Here is a 27,675-nt window from a genome sequence, read left to right as displayed (position 1 = left end):
GTTTTTCTTAGTATACGTTATTATAAAAAAATTCAAATAACATAGAAAACAAATAAAAAAGAAATTTAAAATCCCCGGAGACCCCTCTATCCGAAGAGAAGCTTTATAAACATGTTGATGAACAACTGTTCAGACTTTTGACCTGACCTGAGTTGTAGTGAAGAAAGGGGAAGTGTGGTGAGTAATTCCACTGTCAGAAATGGGAAGAGAGGAAAGTGCAGGAAAGATGAAGACATGGGGACCCAGTCTTCAAAATCAACCATGTTCATTCATTCATTCTCTCTCTATTCCTATTTCTTTCTCTCTCTCTCTCTCTCATATACTTACATATGCAATACTCATTCACATCCCCAGACATTTTGGAATGGATTTTTGTACTTTTTTTCTGGCATATACACTAATACATTAATCGTCAGCTCTATGGACCCAGAGTTCCCCAATGTCTAAGGCCTGTCTGTGTGTAGGAAAAATTCCAAGGCTTCCTGCCCTTTCTCTTTTACAGTTCCAGCTTGCAGATTCTGTGCATTATTCAGCTGTGTGACCATGAGCACACCACCCTCTCTAAGCCTGAGATTTCATGATTGTAAAATCAGGATCATAATAGGACCTACACTTCATGCAGTTTTGAGAGGATTAGGCAAGAAAATTAATGTATGTAAAAGACACTAAAACAACCAGCTATCTATATAGCACATCAGGTAATGGCAAAGGCTTATCCCCCACAAAATACAGAGAAAGGTGTCAATAAATTTGAAGAATTTTAATGGAAATAAGGAATAAAATAGGAAGCTGTGAGTATATATGCGTATATGGGAAGGAGAAGAGCAACAGAGAAGTGGGAATAGAGGCATCAAGTGTGAAAATACTGAGAACTAAAAACGCAGATTTTCTGGAGATCAATATTTACATATAAAACAAAAAAATTTTAGTGATTACTAAGCTCAATGATAGGACAACCAAAGCAGAGAGATCATGTCATCTCTAAAGGACCAAACTGATGCCATTTGACCTCAAAATTTATATACTGACGTTGTACTAATTTATGCCTAGAAAGAGAAGTGAACAAGAAGGCAAGAAATCCAACATGTAAGTCCTCCATTTTAAGGATATTTTTGCTATTTTGTGGCCTTGGTCACATCACTTCTTCTCGCTAAGGGAGTAAAATGAGGGCAGCACTGTCCAAGAGAAGTATAATACAAGACACACACGTAGTTTTTTTTTCTAGTAGCCATATTTTTATAAAAGTAAAAATAGGGAAACTAATTTTAATCATATATTTTATTTGACCCAATATATCAAATACCATTTCAACATATCATCAATATAAAAAACTGTGATATTTTACACTCTTTTTTCTTAAATAATTCTTCAAAATCCAGTGAGCGCTTCACCCTCATAGCACACCTCAATTCCAACTAGCCACATTTCAAGTACTCGACAGCCATATGTGGCTAGTAGCTACCATACTCGACAGCAAGTAGATGATTTATTCATTTATCATTTATTGATCACCTTCCATATGCCATATGCTAGGTGCTGGGGATAGAAAAATAATTAAGACATATCCCATCCTCAAAGGGCTTACCTGTCCTCCAGCTCCCAAACTATAATTTTGCCACGGCAAAAGAAATCAACCCTCCTTTGGGCTGCTCTAATCCTAGCACCCACTCCTCTACTACAATACTCATGATAATGTCATAACTATTTGAGTTTTTAAAATCAGTCTCTACAATGAGACTGTGAGCTCCTTGAGAATCTAGACATTTGTATTATTCATTTCTTTATAATTCTAACATTTAGAATGTAGTACTTTTCTTGCTATGGTTTCAAACTAAAAATGCTTCTTGACGTTCGCAATCAAGCCATAAGGGACTTAAGGAATGCAACTGTCTCCCACAGCACTCATCACCGTACAACTCTCCAAACATGACACTTTCATACTGTGATACACCATGAGAGTACAATAATGGGACTACAGAGACTGAGGTTATGTGACAACCTACAATAATAAAGTCCTATAATGTGTGTAACAATAGGACTGTATAGGTCTAGAGAGGTGGTAGTAATATACTAATCTACCATGAGAAAAATCCTATAAACAGCAGGAAATTTCCAGAATAATGCAGAGCTGAAAGCTAGCAGAGAATTCAGTTACAGGACAGCAATAAGAAAAAGTTAACTAAATTAAGAACAGAGTTTTGAGAAATTAATAGACAAAGTATGACACCAATAGCGTTTATTGAATGAATTAATGAAAGAATGGTATCAAGCTCTACACAGAGCCAAGCCATATAAAACATGGACATGTCTACTAAGACTTTGAAGTTTGTGGCTGACAGAGTCTAAATTCTGCATTCTGCTCAATGCCAACACTATTCATTCCATTATACTGACAGACTATTTCTGTGCATAGCTATATGCTCAGCTAAGCTAACAAGATATAAAGAAAAAGTTTACATGGTTGCTGCCCTTAAGGAGCTTATAATCAACTTCGGCTTAGACCCTGGGGAAGGGTCTAAGCTGAAGTTGGAAAAAGAAACTGAAATCAGATTATGGAAAAATCTGAACTCCGGGTAAGAAATGTTTTCTTAATTATACAGACTAGGAAGACATTGAAGGCCTCCTAGTTGGAAAGCAACACAATGAGAGCCATGTTTTACACAAAAAATTAATTGAGAGCGGTTGCCTAGGGCTGGAAGTAGGGCAAACGAGGAGTGACTGCTAATAGGTGTGAAGTTTCTTTTGGCGGTAACGAAAATGGTCTAAAATTAGATTAGGGTGTGATGCTTGTACTACTCTGTAAATATACTAAAAAAACATTGACTTGTACACTTTAAACAGGTGAACTTAATGGTATGTACATTATCTCTCAAAAAGCTATTAAAAAAATTAATTGGATACAGCATGCAAGACAAAGGGGCAGGGGAACCAAGAGGACCAGATGATCAATCAGGAGGTTACTGCACAATCCAAACAGTGGCAACGAAAAGCCAAGCTAGAGCTCAGCACTAGGAGTGTATGTGAGAGATACAGAAGCAATAAATACGGCTTGAAGATGCCTAGAGAGTAAATGAGCTCAGACACTCAGATCTGGAAGGGTCCTTGGAGGCCATTTGGTCTTATGAAGGAACTCCTTTAGGTATAACTCCAAGATCCTGTTTCTATTTGAACACTTCAAGAGGTAAAAAACTCAACATAATATAGTTAATTCCAATATTATCAAATTTTCCTTATGTTGAATGAAATCTTTCTTTAACTTTGTATACATTTTCCCAAGTCTGTTCACCCTCTAACCCACTGCTCACCAATTTTTTTTCTTAAGGTCAAACTTCCCCCGGCCTATCCTTTAGATAGTTTGCAACAACCATCTTTAAGAGTGGTGCCCAACGCTAACCCCAATACACTTAAGCACTTAGTAGAACAGAACTGTTCTCTTTATTGAAGATGCTCTTCATACAGAATTATGTAAAATGGCTCTATTCCAAAGAAGATATACAAATGGTCAAAAAGGCAGGAAAAGATGCTCAATATCACTAATCATTAGGGACATGCAAATCAAAACTACAAGTTAGCACCTCATACCCATTAGGATGACTACCATCCAAAAAACAGAGAAAAACAAGTGTTGGCAAGGATCTGGAGAAATTGGAACCCTTGCGCACTACTGGTGAGAATGTACAATGGTACAGGTGCTGTGTAAAACAGTATGGTGGTCCCTCAAAAAATTAAAAATAAAATTACCATATGATCTAGTAATTCCACTTCTGGGTATATACCCAAAAAATTGAAAGCAGAATCTTGAAAAGACAGCTATAGATCCATGTTAATAGGAGCATTATTACAACAACTAAAATGCGAAAACCACCTAAGTGTCCATCAATGGATGAATGGATAAACAAAACAAAAACAATGGAATATTATTCAGCTTTAAAAAGAAAGGAGATTCTAACATTTGCTACAACACGGATAAACTTGAGGACATTATGTTAATTGAAATAAGCCAGTCACGAAAAGACAAACACTGTATGATTCCACTTATATGAGGTACTTAGAGTTGTCAAAATCTTAGAGACAGAAAGTAGGATGGTAGTCGCCAGGACTGAGGGGAGGGGGGAGTAAGGAGTTAGTGTTTAATGGGTACAGTCCCCCAAGTTTTACAAGATGAAACCCTTCTAGAGATGGATGGTGGTGAGGGCTGCAAAACATCATGAATGCATTTAATACCACTGAGCTGTAGACTTAAAAATGGTTAAGACGGTAAATTGTTATGTATATTTCACCACAATAAAAAAAATTAGGAAAAAAAACCCCTAAATGTGAGCCTAATCACAGGAGGTCCACTAGAGAGAATGTAGTAAGCCGAGTTCAAATTTAGACCTCCAGTCATCCAGGAAGTATTTATTAAGCATCTGCTATGTTCCAGGCACCATGGAGTTTCAGACAATAGCAGTACAAAGAAAACATAAATGCAAAGACCCACTAGGCAACTGAATACATGAAACTAGTGCTTAAAGACAGATCGAGGCTGAAGAACAAGCTCTCGCCAAGGTGAGAGCTGAGAGTAAACATTCTGAAGGAAATTAAGAAAGCAAGCAAGGGGGTAGAACAGAATTCTGGATACAAAATGTGCGATAAGTGCGATACAAAAGAAAGAGTACTAGGGTTTAGGGTCCGAGAGTCTGAATTCTAGTTCTTCTCTGCCATTCTACATGAGTCACAAAATCTCACTGTTTAAGCTTCTTCATCTGCAAAGTGAGGAAATATGGTTGTGATAAGGATACAATAACAACACAAATATGTGAAAGCACCTGGCACATAGGAGGGCGCTTGATTAGTCACTGTTCAATGGATGAATATCCTACTGACCGTACTCATAAATCATATCATACATGTTGTTGACAGGCAGACCTCTGAGCATACCCAGGCTACCAACAATGAAGCTAGAAAACAAAGTACTCACAATCACCATAATAGCATCGATAATGAATTCAGTGATAAAGCGTTTAATATTCAGAGTAATCCCAGGCAGTAGATATTACTGCCCCTACTTTATAGATGTGATCATTGAGGCTCAGAGAAATCAGGTCACATAGCCTTTATGTGTAGACCAAGCCTGACTCCAGGGCACAAGCTCTTAACTGTCACATTACCATGTCACCAAGCTACCTGGGAGATGTGCAGGGAATGGACAAAAACGGAATGTCCAAGCACCCGCTCTCTGGGCCAAGTAAATTAGATAACTTCAAAAAGGAAAGATAAAAAGCCTTTCAAGATGCAATAAAGCACCGTTTCAGTAACCACAGTCCTGTCTAAACAATGCCCTCAGGCAAGTGGTGACAGGCTCCAGGAACAACAGCTGCAATGCTAGTCTCTGAACAATGTTTGTGTGTGTTCAGTATAAAGAGGGTACTTGGTCACCCAGTGGCTCCTTCCCCTAACAGAAGCATTCAGAAACAAGTCCACCACCAGCGGCAGTGTTTTCAGATACAAAGGAGAGTATGTTCTAAGTGATGACGTTATAAGAAAACCCAGCGCCAGATGGCTTGTCTGCAAAGGCATGTTCCACTGGCTATCTGTCCTGCCCCATCAATGTACAACTGAAATAAAGCATGAGGAGACGCTATTAACAATCAAGAAATTCAACTGCTGAGGCCACAACTACATCAATACCACATCAGTAACTCCACGGCTCATTATTTCTACAAACCCCCTATACCACCCTGTACCTCACGCTTTATCACTAACATATCCCTCCATGCACCCTTCCCTAACCCCAGTCTCCTGGGACCCCATCAAAGAACTACCTACCTAGCTATAAACACCTGTGTACACTCCGACACCGCCCACTCTCTCATTTCTAAACCCCACTGTTCACACCAACCCCTCCCTTCCTAACTGCTCCACTCTGCCCAGTGAAACACCTTTTCAAATGTGAACAAACTCACCCACCTCCTCAGCTATTCCCTGAGAAAGTACTCCTTCATCTCCCTGATGTACCAAGACCCCATTACTTCCTACATGCCCTTTCTTTTCACCTTCCCCTGCTGTGCTTACCACTGTCACCTCCAGATCAGCATTCTACTCTCGTCTCCCAACAACCCTCCTCTCTTAGGGGCCTGTGCCATCCACCTACACGGCCTCCTAACCATCCTCGGCATGACTCTACCACACTCCACAACACACACTCTCAGACTCCCTGCAATGATTTTAGCACCTGGCTCACAGTCTTATCTTTTGATGAAGCAAATTTATCAAGACCATTTTAAAAAGGGCATATCAAAAGAGCTGTATTAAAATATACACACAACAGTCACCAAGTAATGGAAACAACAATACCAACATCTCGGTATCTCTGGAAGGCCTGGTCAGCAGGAGTAGAGACCACAGAGAGAATGAGGTCAAGGATGGGGTGAGGTGAAGCTCAGGAACGAAGCGCGAATGTCTTGATAATAAAAAGGTGTCACGGTTAGATTTTAGGCTGTATGAAAATATCTTTGGATAAAAATGGCCACATTAAAATGTCATACGCCACAAAGGAACTTCCTGGGTAGACGGAAATGTTCTAGATTGTGATAAGGTATAGTGTATATGGGGTGTATCCATTTGTCAAAACTAATAGCTAACATTTGTGCATTTCAATGCATATAAATTGTACCTCAAAAAAATCTGTAAAATAAGAATAATGGTAATCAAGTGGGTGGAGGTATACAGACAAGGCAAGAATGACAAAATGCTGAGAAGCTGAAGGTGAGTATTGAGCACATGAGAGTTCATTACACTATTCTATTTATATGTTTGAAATTTTCTATAATCAAGTTTTCAAGATGTGACATACCCATCTCCCACACACCTCATGCTCAACCATCATTCCTTTATGACTTTAACATCGACAACAAAGCTTCTGACACTGCAGCTTCACTATTACCACAGGTTTTCCACAGCCCAAGAAAAGCACTATTTCAGCCACTAATACAGTGTGCTGGACATTCAAATGCTCCACTTCATGAACACTCTTCTCCAAGAGTCCAACTTTAAAAGATCTTCTTACTGAGCACCATCTTCCAACCATTCTAGCTTCTTGCTGATGCTGCGTTCCCGCTTTTCACTTTGTAGCCTCTATTCCGAGCTCTCTGCCTACCAACCTAGTCTTTTCTGTGTACTAGGGACACAACTATTTGCAAAGGGCCTCCTATAAATGCTTGCGAGAACAAAAAAATAAAAGCAAATGAGATAAAAACAGAAAATAGAGTTACCTTTTGACCTCTATTCCTCACTATCAGAATATTTAACTCCTTCACAATTTGGATTTCACCTTCATAACTCTACAGAAACCCTGTGGTCCAAGATTACCAATGATCCCCTTGTCTTCAAATTCAATGCTTGTCCTCCAATACCTTTATGCAGTGTTTTAAACTACCAGCCAACCTTTCCCTTTTGGTTTCTGTGCCACTGTACTCTTCTTGGCTTTTTCCTCTGGATCCTCTTTTTGCTTCATCCTAAGTTGGGCCTCCTTTCCGTTCTAAATAACAGTGCTGTACAACAGAACTTTCTGAAACTCTGGATATGTTCTATATCTGTGCTGTCCAATACGCCACTGGTCACACGTAGCTAGTGAACACTTGAAATAGGGCCAACATGACTGACAAACAAAACCTTTAATTTTATTTCATTTTAATTAATTTAAATTTAAATAGCCACATGTGGCCAGCAGCACCATCCTAGACAATATAGCTCTATAATGTCTCTCACTCATTCTCATGACTTCAGTTATCACTTCTATATCCCAGGACTGGTTCGCAAATTTATACTAAACAAAGTCATCTGGATGACTTCCAAACAAGCAACACAAACTCCAAAATAAAGTTAATCACCTCCACCACCACCTCTTCCCTTACCTTACCCCAAACACCCTTCCCCTCCCTCCCAACATTCTTAGTTCTATAAACAGAGTCATCACCCAAATCATCTGAGCTTAAACTCTACCCCTCATATCCAAAAGAAGTCTATTCCTTTTGAGTCTCCCTAACTGATCTCCCTGCCTCCCATCATCCACTGTACATAATAAGCACAATGTTCCTGCCAGGTATCATTCATTCAACTGGTTAACTATGCAGCCTTGCCTTTTTCAGATATACTAATAACCCCCTCCTTCCTACAAATAAAGTTTAAATTTCCTAGGATAACATAGCAATCAAGACACTACACAATCTGGCCCCAATCTATCTTTCTAGTCTTGCCTTGCAGGTCTACCTCTTAAGCCCCCTACTCTCCAGCCAAAAAAGGGCCCCTTACTGTTCTCCAATACATTTCATTGTAACGTTGGCATCCACACCTCTGCTCATGCTCTTCCATCCTTAAATATCCTTTTGACCTCTGTTCAAATCTTAACTGTTCTTCATGGTTCAGCTCAAATTCCATGTCTTCCATGAAGTTTCTCAGATCCTCACTATCTCCCACCAAACAGTAATCTCTTCTTTTCTGAATTTCTGTTGCACTTTTTCACCACACTACATTTATGACAATAACCAATTTCTACTTTGTTAGAAATAGGTTATATTTAATTCTTATTAATCACAGGCTCTTTCAAGATGGATGCCACATATTAGATATCTTTCTATCCACCAACAGTGTCTGGTAAAATAACTAGTACAAAGTAGGCACATAATAAATTATATTTACTGATTATGATAATTTGAGTTATAGATCAATTCTTATGTGTAAAGAATTTTCAGTATCTCAAAAGTGGTCTAAGTATTAAATTATCCCTGTGATTTTATCAAAGGCAGTCAAGTATTTTGGGCATACACAATTCCCCAAATTGCCTTAAGTATGAGCTTATATCTACTGAAAAACATCCTTCCTATCTTGGTCATGTACTGTCAGTACAGAGAATAAAACTGGGGCTGATCTATTATGTTTCCTATGGGAATACAGGAGATTTTCTATTTGAAATACAGCACTTTAATCAACATAGAAAACTAATATTTCAGGGGCTAATGGATATAACCGATTCAGGTTTGACATGATTCAAGTGAAGGAAGTAACAAATTATTCACTGATAATATAGCTACGATTTATTGAAAACATATGAGTATGTCAGATACTGCTCTAAGCATTTGACGTGTATCTCATTTAATTTTTACGAAACCCTATGAGATAGGTACCATTATTATTCTCATTTTAACATATTTTTTAGAAATTAGGCATAATAGGTAGATCACACATCTAAAACAAAATTGTCCATTAGTATAACCAAACAAATGGGCAGAAGATGTCTGTGTGAAAGAGGAATTATATAGAAGTCCTGGTGTAGGAGTCCCAAGATCTAGACCTGCTCTGGTTCACTAGATATAACCTCATTGAGCCTCAATGTTCCCACTGATCTTTACCCCTCAGAGTAATGAAATAATGGATATGAAAACGAGAAGTGAAAGAGCACTGGACTTGAGGTCAAGGGACCTGGAATCCAATCTCTGCTCTGGCCTTTACTACAAATAAGACCCTATACAAATAAACCCTACAGCTTCTTTGATCTGCATCCATTCTTTTGACAAGTATGGAGCACCTACATACGTGCCAGACAGCCTGCTAAGTGTTAGGAATACAAAAGTGAACATCACAGATATAGCCTCCTGTCCTCACAGAACTCAGAGCCTAAAGAAGGGGGGACACAGATGAGAAAAAAGACAATTACAATTAGAGTAGGTTATGGGATAGTGAGGTACACAAGAGAGGCTCCTAATCTAGACTTAAGGGTCAAGGAATACTTCCCAAAAGCAAATAACTTCTAAACTGAGATTGAAAGGATGAATATTAGGGAAAGAAGAGTTTCAGGCAGAGGGAACGAGGTTCAAAGACCTGTGCACAGAGGGCAAGAGTTAACAGTAGATTCTGGAGAAGAGGATTTAAAGAGCAAATATGAGGGATCTTTCTGTATAATTTCTTACAATTGCATGTGAATCTACAATTATCTCAATAAAAATTTCAATTTAAAGAAAGCCTATGTGAGAGTAGTCTAAAAACTGATGTACATTACTACAGAGAGCAAAGCTGGAAGGGTCGTTATAATGGAAATAGAACTAAGACAGCTAGTTACCATATTTCAGTAGTTGGCCAAAATTTGGAAAAATCATGATTCAGTACCTTTCACATCTGGTCGATATTGTAGTCCATCATCTTTCTTTCCCAACAAACTAGCGTCATCTGTGTCTATAAGAGAAAACAGTTTTCAAATCAAGATACACTTGATGTTTAAGTCACACTATGAAACTCCCAAATAGTCCAAAGCTTCACAACTCTCTGGCCACTCATCCTGTTCATATTTCCCACCATTCTCTTGATCGATTGTGCTATTTCTATCTCAGGCGTCAAGGCATCGCAGATATATATGCACTTTGCATGATGAACAGTCTAATCTCATTTAGACTTCAGCACAAATGTCACCTTCTTAAAAAGGCTTCCCTGTGCATACTAAAACAGCACACACCCTGAAGAGAAAGGATTAATCCTTTCTCCAAGGGATAATGGTCTCAAGATTTACCTTCTCCTACCACTGTTTCCCTGGAAACATCAGATTAAATGTGGAATCTCAGCTGTGTGATCAGACAAAATTTACTATAAAATGACCTCTGACCGGTGAATTGTATGTGGACTGGGAAGACTGTAGACGAACCATAAATACCTGTTGGGAAACATAAGCTTCGGCTTCCCAATACATAGTGGGGGAGGAAAGAGAAGGTATAGTTAAGCGCAAAAGGAAATATTATGGGGTGGATCAAGATAAAAGTTAAGGACGACTACTCCACAGATTCTAAATCTGCATGAATTTCAATTAACAAAACCCTCAAGCTTGACCAACTGCTCTGAATTTGAAATCCCATGTAGTAGCATTCAACCATGCACCAGTTCCTCAGAAAAGATAGTCTTTCTCTAAGTGACTCTTTCAACCTAAGCTCTAAATAATACCCCATGAAAGAAAAACAAACCCTACCACTTCTTCAAAATCAAAGCTAAGTGGACTGTCTACCTACAAGGGGTCCCTACAGCATATGGTTTCCTCTACACGCCCATACCTGACCCCACCCAGAAATCCTCTGATGAGCTTCTTGGATGTTCTTTGGTAGCTTAGACCAGAGGTACTGCAATCCGTTGCACAGTATTTCACAAATAATTTGTTACCAATATAAAGTACCAAACTTTGCCTTATGACTTTTTTCCCTTAGCTCAGATAAAAACATATCCCTTTAGTAAGTCCAAAAAAAGGAGAGGGGATGGAGGGAGGGTGGTTAGACCTAGTGAGCAGGAAAGACGCAGAATCCTAGTCCAGGAGAATGTGTCTGGCCCTTGTGTGTTACTAGGAGACTTTACACTATCCTAGCCCATGTGTGCAACACAGGAAAGACGGTTGAGAACCTCTTCCCGCAGTAACTGGATAGTTCTAGTAGGGATGGAAAACAAAAACTCATTCTTAGTTGGTGTCATGACTTCTAAACTACGGCAAAAAGCAAGAAGGGCAAAAGAATTTTATACTGAAGGTAATTATTTTTCCTTACATTCTATAACTTCACCCCAAAATCCCTAACAGTATATATACGTAGGGGCAAAACCACAGGGAAAATGTGAAAACAAAGTAAACCATAACGCTCTAGAAAAAAAGATGAAGAAATATATGGCAATACTTATATTTTTACTATGATTAAAATAAGTTTAGTAATTCTTAAACAGCTATAATCATTTCAGATTCGAGACAATCTTCAAGAACAATGTATCTAGGAGTCCATGTTAGAAGCAGCTTAGTAACTAAATAAACAACCAAGAAGCATGGTTTGTGATGAAAAAAAATCTAAATTAGTAGCAGAACGAAGAAATTCTAAAATATATAGTAATAAAAAAGCCAACAAAGCATCAAATATTTCTCATTTTGAAAAAATTTGGAACACTATCAAAATGTACAAAGATTGTCGACATAGGATATTAAAGACGGGTCTCTGGATAAGTAGAATGGATTTTACCTGTGCAATGACCAAGATGCCTTATATCAATTTGTTCTTGCTTTATACAAGATGCTTCTCGAACAAAACAAGGATTGTTATAGGAACTCCCATCAGAAGCACACACAGGATTAAAACTGTATCCACTGCAATCTATATTACATACACACCTGTCAGAAAAGAAAAAATTATCTATATTTTACAACAAAAGTATTTCACAATGCTGCAATAGCAAAAAAGAGCAATCCTTTCTTTTTTTCTGCTTTCTGTAACAGAAGTCAATACAGTGTTTAAAGTCACTAATAAAAGCTTAAACAAAGTGAACACCTAGCTAACAATTTCTTTCAGGTGACAATTTAGAGATAATTTCATCCAAATATTATTAATCCAGTGGTTTCTCTAGAATTTTCATATCTAGACACAATAATCAATAGATGACAAACGTCAACAATATTAACTACAAATCAACATGGTATAGTGGAAAGGACACAGAATTACTGAGTCAAAACTCGTGAATCTAGGGGCTGGCCCGGTGGCACAGCAGTTAAGTTCACACATTCCACTTCGGTGGCCCAGGGTTCATCGGTTTGGATCCCGGGTGCAGACATGGCAAGTCATGCTGTGGTAGGCATACTACATATAAAGTAGAGGAAGATGGGCATGGATGTTAGCTCAGGGCCAATCTTCCTCAGCAAAAAGAGAAGGATTGGCAGTAGATGTTAGCTCAGGGCTAATCTTCCTCAAAAAAAAAAGTCATGAATCTAAAACCTAGGTCAACTAATTATCAGATTTACATCCAAATTCTTCCTCTGTAAAACAGAGGTAATAATCTACCTACCTCACCAAATAGTTAGGAAGATTAAAAAACATAATAGGTATAAAACATGTAAAATGGAAGCCCTCAAAAGTGTGTTCTAGCTCCACATCTACCTGTATAACTGAGTGTCCACTGAGACTGTGTCACAGAAAAGAGCAAGGAAGGCCAAGGCACAGTCATTCCTCAAGAAAGTAAAATCTAACTGGAAACATAAAAATAAAAAACACAGAGACTCTCCTATTTCCAGCAACATGGTGGACTCAGAACCTATACTAATCCTCTTGCTGAAAACAAAAAATACGGGATAAAGTATTTTCAAACATTTTCTTAAGTGCATTCATAAGTTGGCTAGAAAGCAAGGAATATGCAGGACAAAAATTAAATCAAGAAAGGAAAACAGAAAGGTCAATTGAGTTTGCTAAAGCTGATTTTCACCCTGAAGGTGGGTAAATTCAATTATCAACTTTTTTGGCTTTGCAGGCCTCTGGGAACAGGCGACAAAGAATATTGATTTACCCAAGGTGAAGAGTCTAGAGACCCTAGAAAAGCCAGTACCTCAAAAAGCTACAGCCCTCACCATGAGAGTAAACTAGAAATGAGCTGCCACATTCTAAAGAGACTGTTTAAGGGGGGGCGTGGTGGATGCTGCCCTGAGCCATGGCATTGAAGAAAGGGGAGAAAAACATCTCCCCTGAGAATTCAAAACCAGAAACCAGCCCTCGCACGGCTAATTACAACTTAAAATACTGCTTGTGTATTCTGAAAAACCTCAAGCCCAGAATTTATTTTAAGCGTCAAGGGTTGGAATAGGCCCTGGGCAACTGACAGAAGCAAATGCAACCTCCTCTGGAGAAACCCAACTTTGTTATCCTAGACCACAAACATTTTCAAAGATACAGTTCTGAGAAAAATAAGCAGATCACACACATACACTCACTCACACATCCACCACAAACAAGAAATACACCACCACGAGCAGAGCAAGCCTACGTGAAAAAGAACCAAACAGAACTTCTAATCAAGAAAGAATGTAGAATTAGAAATGAAAAATTCAATGGCAGATTTAACAGATTAGATAAACTAAAGGTAAATTAGTGAACTGGAAGACAGGTCAGAGAAAACAACCCAGACCAGAGCAGACAGGCAAAGAGACAGAACACATGAAAAAAATGGTTAAGAGACATGGAAGACAGTCACAAGATCTAACAATAATCTGACTGGAGTTCCAGGAGGAGTTAAACAGCAAGGGCAATATTCTCAACAATTTCTCACCAGACTTTCTAAAACTAAGAAAAGATACTAATCTAAAAATCCAAGAAGCCTAATAAATTCCTAACAGGATTATTAAAAAGGAATCTAGACACTGAGATATCACAGTGGAATGTTATAACAACAACAACAAATATTTTAAAAGTAGCCAGAAAGAAGAGAAAGATTACCTTCAAAGAAGCAAGAAGAGGGACAAGTGTCTTCAAAAGCAATACTGAAGCCAAATTATTTATAGCCAAAAGACAGTGAAATAATACCTGCAATGTGCTGAGATAAAATAGAATTCTATATACACAGAAATCTCTCTCATAAATGAAGGCAAAATAAAAGTAATTTGGAAGAAGTAAAAACTTAGAAGGTTTATCACCTGCTGACTGTCAGTAAAGGAAATTATAAAGGCAGCAGAAAATGATCCTATAAGGAAGCTCGGAGATGCAAACACAAATGAAGAACAAAAGTGTAGACAATGTTAACAAAATACTGACTATATGAGACAACAACAATACTCTGTATGGTTAAATTTTTTTAAGACAGGAAATTAAAATGTATTATAATGACAGCATACACATTGGAAGGGACTGAAACTATAGTGTTCTAAGAAGAACAGAGATACTGATGAACATTAGACTGTGATAAGTTGAATATGCATGTTAAAATTGCTAAGGTTACCACTAAAAGAAAGAGCATCCATAGCACTGAAACTAATAGAGGAAAAAAATCCGAAATAAGGCAAGAAAGGAGAAAAAACAAAAGGAAAACACACAAAAGTACAAAATAAGATAACAGAAAAAAAATCTAAATACCAAAGCCAGCTATATTCTGCTTATGAGATATATGTGAAAATGAAATGATACAGGTAGCTGCAGGTGCTGGGGGGAGGAGAATGGGGAGTTCTTGTTTAATACGTACAGAGTTTCAGTTCTATAAGATGAAAAAGAGTTTTTGAGACGGATGGTGGTGATGGTAGCACAATGATATGAATGTATTTAATACCACTGAACAGTAAACTTAAACATAGTTTAGATGGTAAATTATGTTATGTGTATTTTACCATATTAATAAAAAAATTAGAAAAAAATTTAGTAATACAAAATTGAAAATAAAAGGATAGTGAGAAATATACCACACCTGGAATGGAAGAAACCTGGTATGGCTACATCTAATATCAGACATAAGAGACTTTAGGGCAAAAAGGATTATGAGAAGAAGGTCCCTTTATAACAATAAAAATTTTATTCACCAGGAAGATATAATAATTCTAAGCATTTTAAGATAGCCTTAAAATCTATAAAGTAAAAATTTATAAAACCACAATGAGAAATAGCCAAATCTGCCATTGTAGATTTTAACATGCCTCTCTCTGTAACTCATATATCAATCAGATAACAAATCAGTAAAACTGAAATATTTACAGGTGAAATGACATGATGCTGGGATTTGCTTTAAAATACTTCCCCAAAACAGGCAGGGAGGGAAGAATAGATAAAACAAAATTAGACTTTTTACACTAATTGAAGTTGAGTGATGGGTATATGGGGATGGGTCGACTTTATTTTTTTCCCCCTTTTCTATATGTTTGAAGGTTTCCTTAATTCCTAATGAATTAAATACCTAAATGTGAAAAGCAAAACTACAAGACTTAGAAGATCAAACATAAGAGACTGATTAATTTAACTTCGAGATAATGTCCCATAAAGCATAAAAAGACAAGCTACAAACAAAAAAACAACTATAGCCCATACAGCCAACAAATAACCAGTTTCCAGAATACAAGAATAAAAACCAATTTGAAAAAAAAATAATTTGGAAGCATATAAGAACAATATATGTGAAAAGGTGTTCAACCTGCTCAATAATCAGGAAAATACAAATTTAAACCACAATGAAATACCATCACATTCACTAAATAGGCAAAAACTGACAATAAGGACAACAGCATGTGTTGGCAAGGATGAGGAGCACAGGGAATTCTCATCCTCTGCCTGGGGGAGAGCTTACTGGGACAACCACTCTGGAAATCAGGCTTTACCAGGAAAAGCTAGACTTGCGCACGCCCAACAATTTCACTACTAAGTAAAGCCCTTGAAAATCTCTCACGCTTGTACACCAGGAGACCTGAGTAAGAATGTTCACAGCAGCATGATTTATGAGAATAAAAGACTGAAAAGAATGCAAACGTCCATCAAGAGCAGAACGGACTGTAAGAGGATGTGGTATAGTCAAACAACTGAATCCAACAAGCAGTGGAACCAAACGAACTACAGCTATGCGCATTAACATGAACGAAATCTCAAAAACACAACGAGCAAAAGAGGATACACAGAGTATGATTCCATTTATACAAAATTCAAAATCAAGCAAAATCCAAATAATATATTATCAAGAGATTTATCATACATGGTAAAACTATAAAGAAAGCAAGGAACTGTTCCCACAAAATGCAGTATAGCAAGTGGCTCAGAGAAAGATGCAATTGGGGAGGGGCTGTGAAGTCTTGAGAATATCCTATATCTTGGCTTGGGAAATGGGATTCACAATTTGTTTCATTTTCATACATCAAACCAAATGTGTAAGGTTTCATACACTTTTGAATATATGCTCTATTTCACAATTTAAAAGTTTAAAAAACTAAAAATTTAAGAAAAAACCTAAAAATTCATAAGAATATTAACTTAAGTCAAAAACAGCTTTTATATTTTTAAAGGGGTGTGGCGGGGGAGAATATGTGACAGACACCATATGTGGCCTGCAAAGCAGAAAATATTTACCATCTGGCCCCCTTACAGAAAAACTTTGCCAATCTCGGGTTTTAAGGGATAAAAGTGGGCAAAATTGGGATGGCAATAAAATAGAAACGGTGGCTAATGTATTACAGAATGTTTCAGGAATAAGACAAGGTTCAGCAACAAAGGCAAGATACCACTCCAGTCCAGAAGGGAGAAACAAGTGATCCAGCAGCAGGCGCTGCAGCCTGACCGGAATGGCATCACGTGTATGCTGGATGAAGTCAGAGCTCCTCCGTGGGATGGTGCCAGCTGCATGTAAGACGGAGCACACTGAGAACAAACCATCAGTACTGTGTTCAAGGACACACGAGGAAAGAAAACGGAACTACCATCTCAAGGAAAGTCCAGCTCAGTGAATTACAGGTGTTCGCAGACTGGCAACAGTAGCAGAAGGCAGGATGCCCAAGCACAGGAGTGTGCACTAAGGTGGAAAGGAGTCACTTCAGTAAATATGCCAAATTCAAAACATTTAACAACCATTTACTCTGCCCCTACTGTGGAGATATTAGTACATTCAACTTAGCCGCATTTAATCCTGACAACAAACTATGAATGGGAAACTGAACAGGACGGAAGTTAAAAAGCCCAGTATCACAAAACCAATGAGTGGCTGGGATGGTGCCCTCTCTCCTCATTATGGCTGTTACATACGATAGGTATCTCATGGTGGAAAGTGACGAATGAAAGGAAGTAAGTAGCTATTTTCCACATTTACATCATGAAAACTCTTTTCACTAAATTGCCCTCACTTTTCTCTCAAACAGGCCAGGAAGACTTCTGCCTCAGGGTTTTCCCTCTTCCGGGAGCACTTTTCCCTCAGACATCCAGCTAGTTCAAGTTTTTCCTCAAATCTTAAAAGAATGGTCAAAAATTAAATCACAAAGCGTCGATTTAAGAAGTTAGAAAAGAACAATGGAATAAATCCAATGAAAATTAAAAAAGGAAAAATGTAGATGATATAGATATGGATTTAGGTATAGATATATAGAGATGATATAGATATAGATACAGATACAGATATACATAGAGATGGACATATATAGAGAGAGATACAGATAGAGATAGAGACACAGATAGAGATATATAGATTCATATAGATATATAGAGATAGAAATAGAGATAGAGATACAGAGATAAAGACAGAGAGATACAGAAATAGAGATAGCAATTTATAGAATAGATATATAGATACAGAGATATAGGTACATAGATACACAGAGACAGATACATACATATGGAGATATACCTCAGACAAAATAGAAAACAAAGTCACAATGAAGAAGATCAATAAAGATTAAATTGGTCCCTTGAAAAGACTTTCAACTCAATAAGCAAGATGAACAGAGAAAGAGAAAAAAAGAATGAGAGAGAAAAAAATAATACCAGGAATAAAAAAAGACTATAGATTCAATTAGGATTATGGTTTAAAAGATAATAAAAGGTTATTATAAACAACTTTACGCCAGCAAGTTTGAAAACTCAGGGGAAATGAATAATTTAAAAAAAATCAACTATCAAATTTGACCAAAAAAGAAATAGCAGCTGAATAGTACTACAATCATTAAAGAAATTAAATCAGCTGTTTAAAAAAAAGGCCCTCAAAGAAAGGATCGGACCAAGGTGTTTTTTAAAAAGAAAATTCATGAACGTATTAATTCTAATCATTCAATAAATAATTCTATTTTTATACAAAGTCATCCAGAGAACAAAAAGAACACTCCCTAATTCATTTTATAAGGCCATTTAACCTTAAAAAAATTTTTTTAAATGACAGATTACAACTCATTAAATAAAAGAATAGAAGAAAATCTCATCCTTACAGCAGTTAGAATATCAATAATGCACAGGCACAAAAAGATACTGCAATCAGGGGCCAGGCCAGGGCTGCAGCGGTTAAGTGCACACGTTCTGCTTCTGCGGCCCGGGGTTCACTGGTTCGGATCCCGGGTGTGGACATGGCACCGCTTGGCAAGCCATGCTGTGGTAGGCATCCCACATATAAAGTGGAGGAAGATGGGCAGGGATGTTAACTCAGGGCCAGTCTTCCTCAGCAAAAAGAGAAGGATTGGCAACAGTTAGCTCAGGGCTAATCTTCCTCAAAAAAAAAAAAAAGATACTGCAATCATAAAACAACAGGATGCTATAAAAAAAGGAGTAGTATGGGGGGAAAATGAGTTCTTAGAAATTAAAAGTTACAGCAGAAATGAGAAATTCAAAAAAGGACTGGAAGATAAATTTGGAGAAATCTCTCAGAAAGTACAGCAAAAATTTTTTAAAAATAGAAAATAGGAAAGAAAATTAAAGGACTGGTCCAAGATGTCTAACATCCAAATAATAGAAGTACCAGAAATAGAAAAGAAAGACAAGAAACCATCAAAAAGCTAATTGAAGGAAATTTCTCAAATCAGAAGTCACTAAGTTTCTATGAGAGGGCATAACACTGTGAAATTTCATTGCACTAGGGACCAAAAGAAGATTCACGTGCTTCAAGAGAGAGAAAACAATTCACACACAACAGGTCAGGAACCAGAAAGGCTTCAGACTTTCCCAGCACTGGAAGCTGAGAGACAACAGAGAAATGCTTTCACAATTCTGAGGGAGATGCACTTGCCAAGTTACAAATCAAGTATTAGATGTAGGATAAAAACACTTTCAAATATAAGGTCTCAAAAGTTTTTTACATCTTGCACCCTTTCTCAAGAAGCTACTGAAAGATACACTAATGAGAGAGTAAAACCAAAGAGTTAAAGGCAAGAAATATAAGAAACAGTATCCTCTATAGGAGAGAGGTAAAGCAATTTCTAGGATGATATGTGAGGTACAACAAAAAATATACAGTCATGTGCCACATAATGATGTTTTGCTCAACAATAGACCACATATATGATGGTGGTCCCATAAAACCAGTACCAGGGGCTGGCCCCTGCAGAGTGGTGAAGTTCGCATGCTCCGCTTCGTTGGCCCAGGGTTTTGCCAGTTCGGATCCTGGGCATGGACATGGCACCGCTCGTCAGACCACGCTCAGGCAGCGTCCCACATAGCACAACCAGAGGTGCTCACAACAAGAATATATAACAATGTACTGGGGAGTTTGGGGAGAAGAAAAAAAAAAAGAGAAGATTGGCAACAGTTGTTACCTCAGGCACCAATCTTTAAAAAAAAAAAAAATACCAAATGGCCTAGCTGTGTAGTAGGCTATACCATCTAAATTTACGTAAGTACACTCTGTGATGTTCACACGACAATAACGATGACAATGCCTTCCGAAGCATCCTCATCATTAAGTGACACATGACTGTATTTGGTCTTTGTCCCCATTCCTGGCACAGAGTCCCTAAAACCCCTGGAACTGTCTGAGTGATAAAAGAGTCTACTGTAGGCTAATGAGATGACTCATAGCACTTTCCTGAGTTCTGTGAGTCATTTTAGCAAATCACTGAACCAGAGGGGAGGTCATGGGAACCTCCAAATTAGGAGCATGCTGGACAGAAGTGCAGGGGATCTCATTTGCAGCTGGGGTCTAAAGTGAGAGCAGTTTTGTGGGTCTGAGCCCTTAACCTGTGGAGTCTATGCTAATTCCAAGTAGACAGTGTCAGAACTGAAGTGAATGGTAGGACACCCAGCTGGTGCAGGAAAATTGGAGAATTTATTGTTGTTGGAAAAGACACATCGTTCAAGGAAGATCCTGGGAAAACAGCTGTCTACAAGATTCAAAGGGCAATCAGGCCATACTGAAATAGTTTCACTCTGTAGACAGTCGTGTTGCTGGCTGCCATTACCAAGATGCCTACTGCCACAGTGCCCTCTTCAGTCAGAGGAAGAGAATGCCAGGTGAGCCTGGTCCAGATTCTGATCAGTACAGGGCTTACCTTGACCACATGATGATGAAGTTCCTGCTCTCCCCTCCATATCTTACTGTATGAACCAAAGGACCACACACGCTTAATTGACAATACTCCTAAGAGCTGGAGGTCAGCTACGGTGAGATTAGAAATAGATCCACTCTCTTGACAACATTTCTGCCAGTCATCCATATCTAGTGACACTAGAATCCTGCTAGATGTCTCAACTGTAGTGAGCCCTGTGTTCCCCATGACTCACTCATGGGCTTGCCCAATGACTTCCCGCAGAAGAGAATATTGTAAACTCTCTGGGAAGCCAAAAGCCAGACTCTGACCCAGAGACTATCCATTGTGCCTTCATCTAATAGTGGCACTCTTGCCCTTTCCTGCCTGGCTGGGTTAATTCTCAGTACTGGTAATACGGCAATATTCTATTTTGTATGCTAGGAGTTAGGTACATAGGTATAGTATTCTTTAAGTTGCATGTGTATGTTTTAAACACTTTTGTATGTAATGTACATTTTACAGTAAGAGTTTTAAAATAAGCATAAAACAGTATGCAGAGTGTGCTGCCATTAGTTTTAAAAAAGGAAAGAGAATATATTTGCTTGAACATGCATAAAATATCTCTGGGAGATTAAATAAGAAACATCACAGTGACTGCCTCTAGTGAAGACGGCTGGGTGGCTAGGGAACAGGGTTGGGAAACAGACCTTTTACTGTAAAGCCTTAAAGCTTTTGAATTTCTAATACTGAGAATTTCAAAGGCAGGAATGCATACATACATAAATAAATAAGTGAATAAATTCAATGACTTCTATGATTTAGCTGTATGATTTTGGCAAATTGCAACTCTGAGTCTTTAAAATAGGGATAATATCTCATAACATGGGTGACAGAATCAAATAAGCTTTTGTAAAAAGTCCTTTGAAATCATCAAATACTATGTACATCTGAAAGGTATTATTATTATTATTTTTGAAAAATATCTACCCTTTCCCTTCTTTTCTCCTTATTCTACACAGAAAGTGTCATTCCTTCATGATACAGTAAGTTTATTTTGCACTCAGGAAAACACTGGCTTAAACTAATTTATGTGAAGTTATTTAGATTTAACGAACACCCAAGGAAGCCTGCAACAAGTGCTGCACAATTCTAGTCTTTTTCACACAAATTAAATCCTCAAGACGACACTGTGTGCAGTCCCAAGTGAATAATAAAGCCCTAGTGTGAAGTGCCAGAGTTCAACAGAGACCTGTAGAGGGACTCTAAGATACTCAGCCTATGGCGAATTCACCCAACATAGAAATCAGCAAGACCAAGTCCCTTCCTCAGGGAGCCCACCATGTGCGAGTGATCCCAACAGGATAATAAGGGCTATGCAGAGGCTGCTGTGCTCAAGACCACAGAGAAACACAGAATAAGGTCACCCAACTCACAGGACTGTGGAAGATACTGAGGGAGGCTTCCAGGAAGAGCTGCTGACTTCCCGCCTAACTCACACTTCATCTAAGCCTAGAAGAAGAGTAGGAGAGCTAAACCAGCAGACAGACAGGGACGGGGCTCCAGGCAGAGAGCACAACAGAGGCAAAGCAGCAAAGGGTAACACAGCATTCAGAAAGCTGCCCGAGGTCATGAGGATACAGAGTTTCGCATTTTAAACAAACTTTTCAAAGGAAACCTTTCCTGGCAGCTGTGGAGATCTACTGGAAGGTATTTATAGCCAAAGGAGCCTGTCATTGCTAACATTCTTTAGCAACATTCTTTATTATTTACTATATAACATTGTTATATATTTATTCATATAAAATAATGTTTTAATAGTGTTTATTTCCTGTTAACAGAAGAAAAAGGACAGCATACAATTATTTTTCCATGATAATCTAAGGGGTCACAGTAGGAATTTAACAAACCTAAATAGTTTCAAAAATCTAGTATTCTACATATCCAGAGGAAGGCAATGTTAAATGGCAAAAATTACTGTCATCTCTGATTACGAGGAAACAAGAACAGATAATGGTAGGAAAGTACTTCTTCGGTTCTTCTTTCAAAAACTATATGCAGCTTCCAGAAAGGAGGACATAACGGAGGACAGAGGTGTACAACATTACTCTCTCAAAAACAAGGAGAAAGATTTCACTGCACGTTCTGAGGGAGAGACTCATCAGAGGGTGACGCTGGCCAGCAATCGGCGTCAAAACAGAAAACGGTGCCACAAATGACAAAGATGTCCAGCAGGTGGGTTACTGCTTATCAACGTTGTCTGTCATACTACACACCTACACGATTCTCTGAGCAACTCCGAGATCTCACATCACTCAGGGAAGAAAATGGAAACAGCATCTCCAAAGAGACTGACGTCAAAGAGGCAGAAGAGCAAGGACAGTTTCCACAAAGCGCGTCGCACACAAAGTGCAAAGGCATAATTTGAGGATGCTTATAACTCACCTGTGCTGACCTCGTGCCTGATGGCTCTACAGACTCCTCACCCCATTCACGGGCAGGGATTGGGCTCAGGTATTTAAAAAGCACTGATGTGAAGGAGTTCTACGATTATTTGGCCCCACTCTCCAGACAAACAGCTGATGGCTATCTCGTAACAATAACTTCAGCCTTGAACATACTAGAAATACTGTTTAGAAGAAAACGGGGTGTGGTTGCTAAGAATATGGTTTAAGAAATATAAGTTCCTGTAAAGCAGGTACTATTTCCAGGTCTTAAGACGAAGCAGAAAGTCTGTCCACTGTACTTTAGAAGGTCACTATGAAATATTGAAACGTCACCTATGTGGGAGTCAAATTTCTTGGAACCTCAACTACCTAGCTCTAGGTATAAATTCAAAAGGTAAGTGTTAATGAAGACAGCCGTCACGAACCCATGCAAAGCCCACAATGTCATTGGAGACAGACAGTGTACTTCATTCTTGCATACATGCAATAAATAAAAGTCCATGCACTTCACTCAGAAGAACCTATTTACTCTGATTTTACATTTAGAATTTACTCTTATATTAGAGACAGTTCCTACAAGCATATTGTTTCCTCTTCCAGGTAAGCAGAGAAGCAAATTAAAAGTTGGGGTCACCTACAGTAAGTCACTGACAAGGCACACTGACAGCACCCAGCAGCAGCAGCAGCAGCAGCTAAGAGCCTGACAGCGGAGAAGAAAAATTAACTCAAATCATGAATCAGAATAGAGCCTTAAATGTAGGGGTGAAACAATTGCCATTACACATGTTACAGGAAGAAATCCCTTGTCATAAGACCTGTGTTCTGGATCTGCTGCTCAATCGCAAGCTATTCAGCCCTTTCTGAGCCCAGCTTCACCTATAAAATGAGGATAATACTTCCTTGCCTTATCCACCAGACAGAACTGTCATAAGAGCGGAAAAAATTTATGTAACAATGTGCAAAAGCTGTAACACACTATACACTATGTAACACTAAGAATATGTTCAAATATGTTCTGTATACTCTGTTTAAGAAGACAATATATTTAAATCAATTTCCATTTAAATGGCTAAATAAAAAAAGAGCACTTCCCTTAATAGTAGAAAATTAACTTACATGGTTATCACTTATCCCCTACCCCAAAATGCCAGGGTTTTTTTTAACTATTAAGAGAAAAAGAGGAAGAGTTTTAAAGCAACAGAAAAAGACTTCAGCTGCCCTTTGGAAACCAGATAGGTTATACAACACTTCTTCTAATGGGAAAGACATTTCAAAATGAGAAAAGATAAAATATTTTTTAAATGAATATCCATACCTAAAAATATAACATGAAATATAATATCTACTATAGTTATATTATAGGGCAATATTTTTCAAACTGTAGGTCAGAATCACTAGTGAATTATAAAGTCAACTTAATGGGTCACCACCAGGATTTTTTAAGAAAATAAGATAGAAAATATTAGGGTATACTGCATTTAATAAAGGTATTATTTCGTAGACCTTTGTTTTACTTAATACGTATTTATAATCACATGCAATATATGTACAGGAGTGCTGGGTCACAGTGTAAACATATTTCTTATGTGGAGTTGTGGTCAAAAAAGTCTGAAAGTCACTGATAGAAAAACCAATAAATAAGCATGTGGTGTTCTAGATGGCAGCTAAGGAGTAAACAAAGAATTTAAAAGCAGCTAGTACTTAAGACTGACCAAGACACAAGGAAAGAAAGAAATCACAGCCGGGACCAGGCTGAAGAAGAGGGTAGCGTTTTTTAAAGTCATCAAGCAGCATTCCTTGAAGTAGGAAAAAGACAGCAATCCTTCTATGAATAAAAAAGGCAAATAGAGGAAGGCATATGCTAACAAAAATGCTGTACTGGAACCCAGGAGAATCCAATCCATAAAATCCTCTGACTTTAGTCCTCAAATTTCTCATCTGTAAAGTGAAAGGATTAGACTAGAAAATAAATTTAAGATCCTACCCAACCTTAACAATCTCTGATTCTAGTAGAGTTTATAACAATTAAGTCATGACATGAGTCTTTGGTTTGTAACTAAGACCTTTTATTTTTAATAACTGAAACTTTATCTTTTAATAAGAAAGTTATATTACATCTTCTTAATAAAAAATAGGTTTTTAATATTTGCAAATCATATATCCAAGAAAGGGTTACTCTCCATAATACATAAAGAACTCACACAACTCAACAACAAAAAAATCAAACAACCCAATCAAAAAATGGGTAGGGGATATGAAAGACATTTCTCCAAAGAAGATAGACGGATGGCCAATAGGCACATGAAAAGATGCTCATCATCACTGATCATCAGGAAAATGCAAATCAAAACTACACTAAGATATCACCTTATCCCGGTCAGAATGGCTAAAATAACCAAAACAAAAATAACAAATGTTGGAGATGTTGTGGAGAATAAGGAACCCCTATACACTGCTGGTGGGAATGCAAACTGGTGCAGCCACTATGGAAAACAGTATGGAGATTTCTCAAAAAATTACAAACAGAATTACCATATGACCAAGCCATTCCACTACTGGGTGTCTATCCAAAGAACATGAAATCAGCCATTCCAAAAGACCCATGCACCCCTATGTTCAGTGCAGCATTATTTACAATAGCCAAGACATGGAAGCAACCTAAATGCCAATCAACTGATGACTGGATAAAGAAGATATGGTATACATATACAATGGAATACTACTCAGCCATAAAAGTGGATAAAATCGTCCCATTCACAACAACATGGATGGACCTTGAGGGTATTATGTTAAGTGAAATAAGCCACATAGAAAAGGACAATTTCTATATGACTCCACCCATATGTGGAATTTAAACACGTAGACAAAGAGAACAGATCAGTGGTTACCAGGGGAAAGGGGGGGTGTGGGATGGACACAAAGGGTGCAGTGGTGCACCTACAATATGAGTGACAAACAATAATATACAACTGAAATTTAACAAGATTGTAAACTATCATAATATCAATAAAGTTAAAAAATCTTTTTAAAAAGAGGTTTTTACATAAAAATTAAGGCTTAATGGCTAATGTCATATTTCATCATCTCAGTTTTCCATAGGTCTAGCAGGCTGGGTCAAAATTATCCTTAGACAAACACATTTCTATTCCCCTGGTGGCAACCATGAAAAGCAAAGAGAAGGTGCCTTGGAGGAGTTAAGTAACTTCCATATAGCTTTCTTGGCACCATGGCCTATTTAAAAGTTTTTAAAAATTACAACAATTATTGAGATACATTTAAATTGTTAAACTTAACTGCCATCAGTAATAAGTGTTTTATAGACTAAAAGATTAGATGTTCCTAAAATTTCTTATCTCCTTCCATAGTAGGATCAACCATTTTAGCTTAATCATTTATTTCCTAGGTAAAGGTACCAATTGGTTCCTTAATGTTTTCCTATTATGGCATCAATTTCCTGGCCTGGACCTGGCTGTCCCAGTTTACGTGCCCCTTAGCTGGCTGCTCAGCCTGCAGGCTCCTTATATTGGTAAGCCCTTTCCCAGTCTGTGTCCACTTCCTTATGATTAGAGAGCCTGTATCTGAAAGAAGAGTGGTTGCAAGCTCTCAAGTAAGAAACACACACAAAATCAATTTAGTACACACAACAGAGTTGCTCTGATGGACAGAGACTACATATTATAACATGAGGCGGTGTTCAGAGAAAGACGTGTATTTTACCATATAGATGTCATATTTCGGGCTGCCTCTGCAACATGATGGAATCTCTTCTACTTTTAAGCAAAAGATCCCTAGATCTTTCAACTAAGGGATGAAAAATGACAGCAGAGAAATGTATAAAATAGGACTGAATAGAGGTACTGTCGAAGGAATAAAAACAGATCAATAGACCAAGCCAATCAATCACTGATAGCTATTTTGACTCTGAATACTATTACAGAACAGCCCTGAGGAAAAGAATTAAATCTCTATAGAAATATACACATGCGCGCGTGCGCACGCGCACACACACGCGCACACAGAGTGGTGTTCCATCACGCGTATCATTAGTACAAAGCAAGAAGAGAGCACAACATTCATTATCTGTTCTCTCTGCAAGTTCCTATTGCTCATCATTTCTCTCCTTCTACAAACCAACACCTACTTTGGAAAACATCATCTTACAAATCAAACCACTCTGACGGAAACAGATGGATGCATGTCAACCCAAGTAACCAATGTGCAGAAACAGAGCAAATGCAGGTTTTGCTGAATTCACTTCTTACTGAACTTAGAGCTCTTTTGCCAATTCTCACGTTCTTTAAATACACACCAAGTGAGCGATTAGACATTAATTTTACCAAGTGCCATCCAAATAGCTGATTTTGAAACATAATACAGAAAAATGGTGTGATTCTGATTTGTAAAACTCACTTCGGGGATTAACGCTAATTAAACCACATTGCTACTGTCCAGTGAAAGGTTCGAATATGCATTTAAGAGCTGAATAAAACATGGGACTAGAAAATACACAACAAAAATATG

General features: G+C 37.9%; 1 protein-coding gene across 2 annotated transcripts in view; it reads right to left on the bottom strand.

Moving 5' to 3' along the window:
* Window positions 1-27,675, bottom strand: part of TMEFF1 (transmembrane protein with EGF like and two follistatin like domains 1) — an 80,738-nt gene that overhangs the window by 13,728 nt on the left and 39,335 nt on the right. For both annotated transcript variants that reach the window (XM_070595284.1, XM_070595285.1), the window contains exons 6-7: window positions 12,012-12,160; window positions 10,144-10,209 (exon numbers count right to left, since the gene is read on the bottom strand). In XM_070595284.1, coding sequence (XP_070451385.1) covers window positions 10,144-10,209; window positions 12,012-12,160 — 215 coding nt within the window. The remainder of the gene's footprint in view (window positions 1-10,143; window positions 10,210-12,011; window positions 12,161-27,675) is intronic.

Source organism: Equus przewalskii, chromosome 26 (assembly GCF_037783145.1).
Source record: "Equus przewalskii isolate Varuska chromosome 26, EquPr2, whole genome shotgun sequence".
Taxonomy (NCBI): domain Eukaryota; kingdom Metazoa; phylum Chordata; class Mammalia; order Perissodactyla; family Equidae; genus Equus; species Equus przewalskii.
The sequence above is the reverse complement of the archived record's forward strand: the minus strand, read 5'-3'. Positions and strand labels throughout refer to the sequence as shown.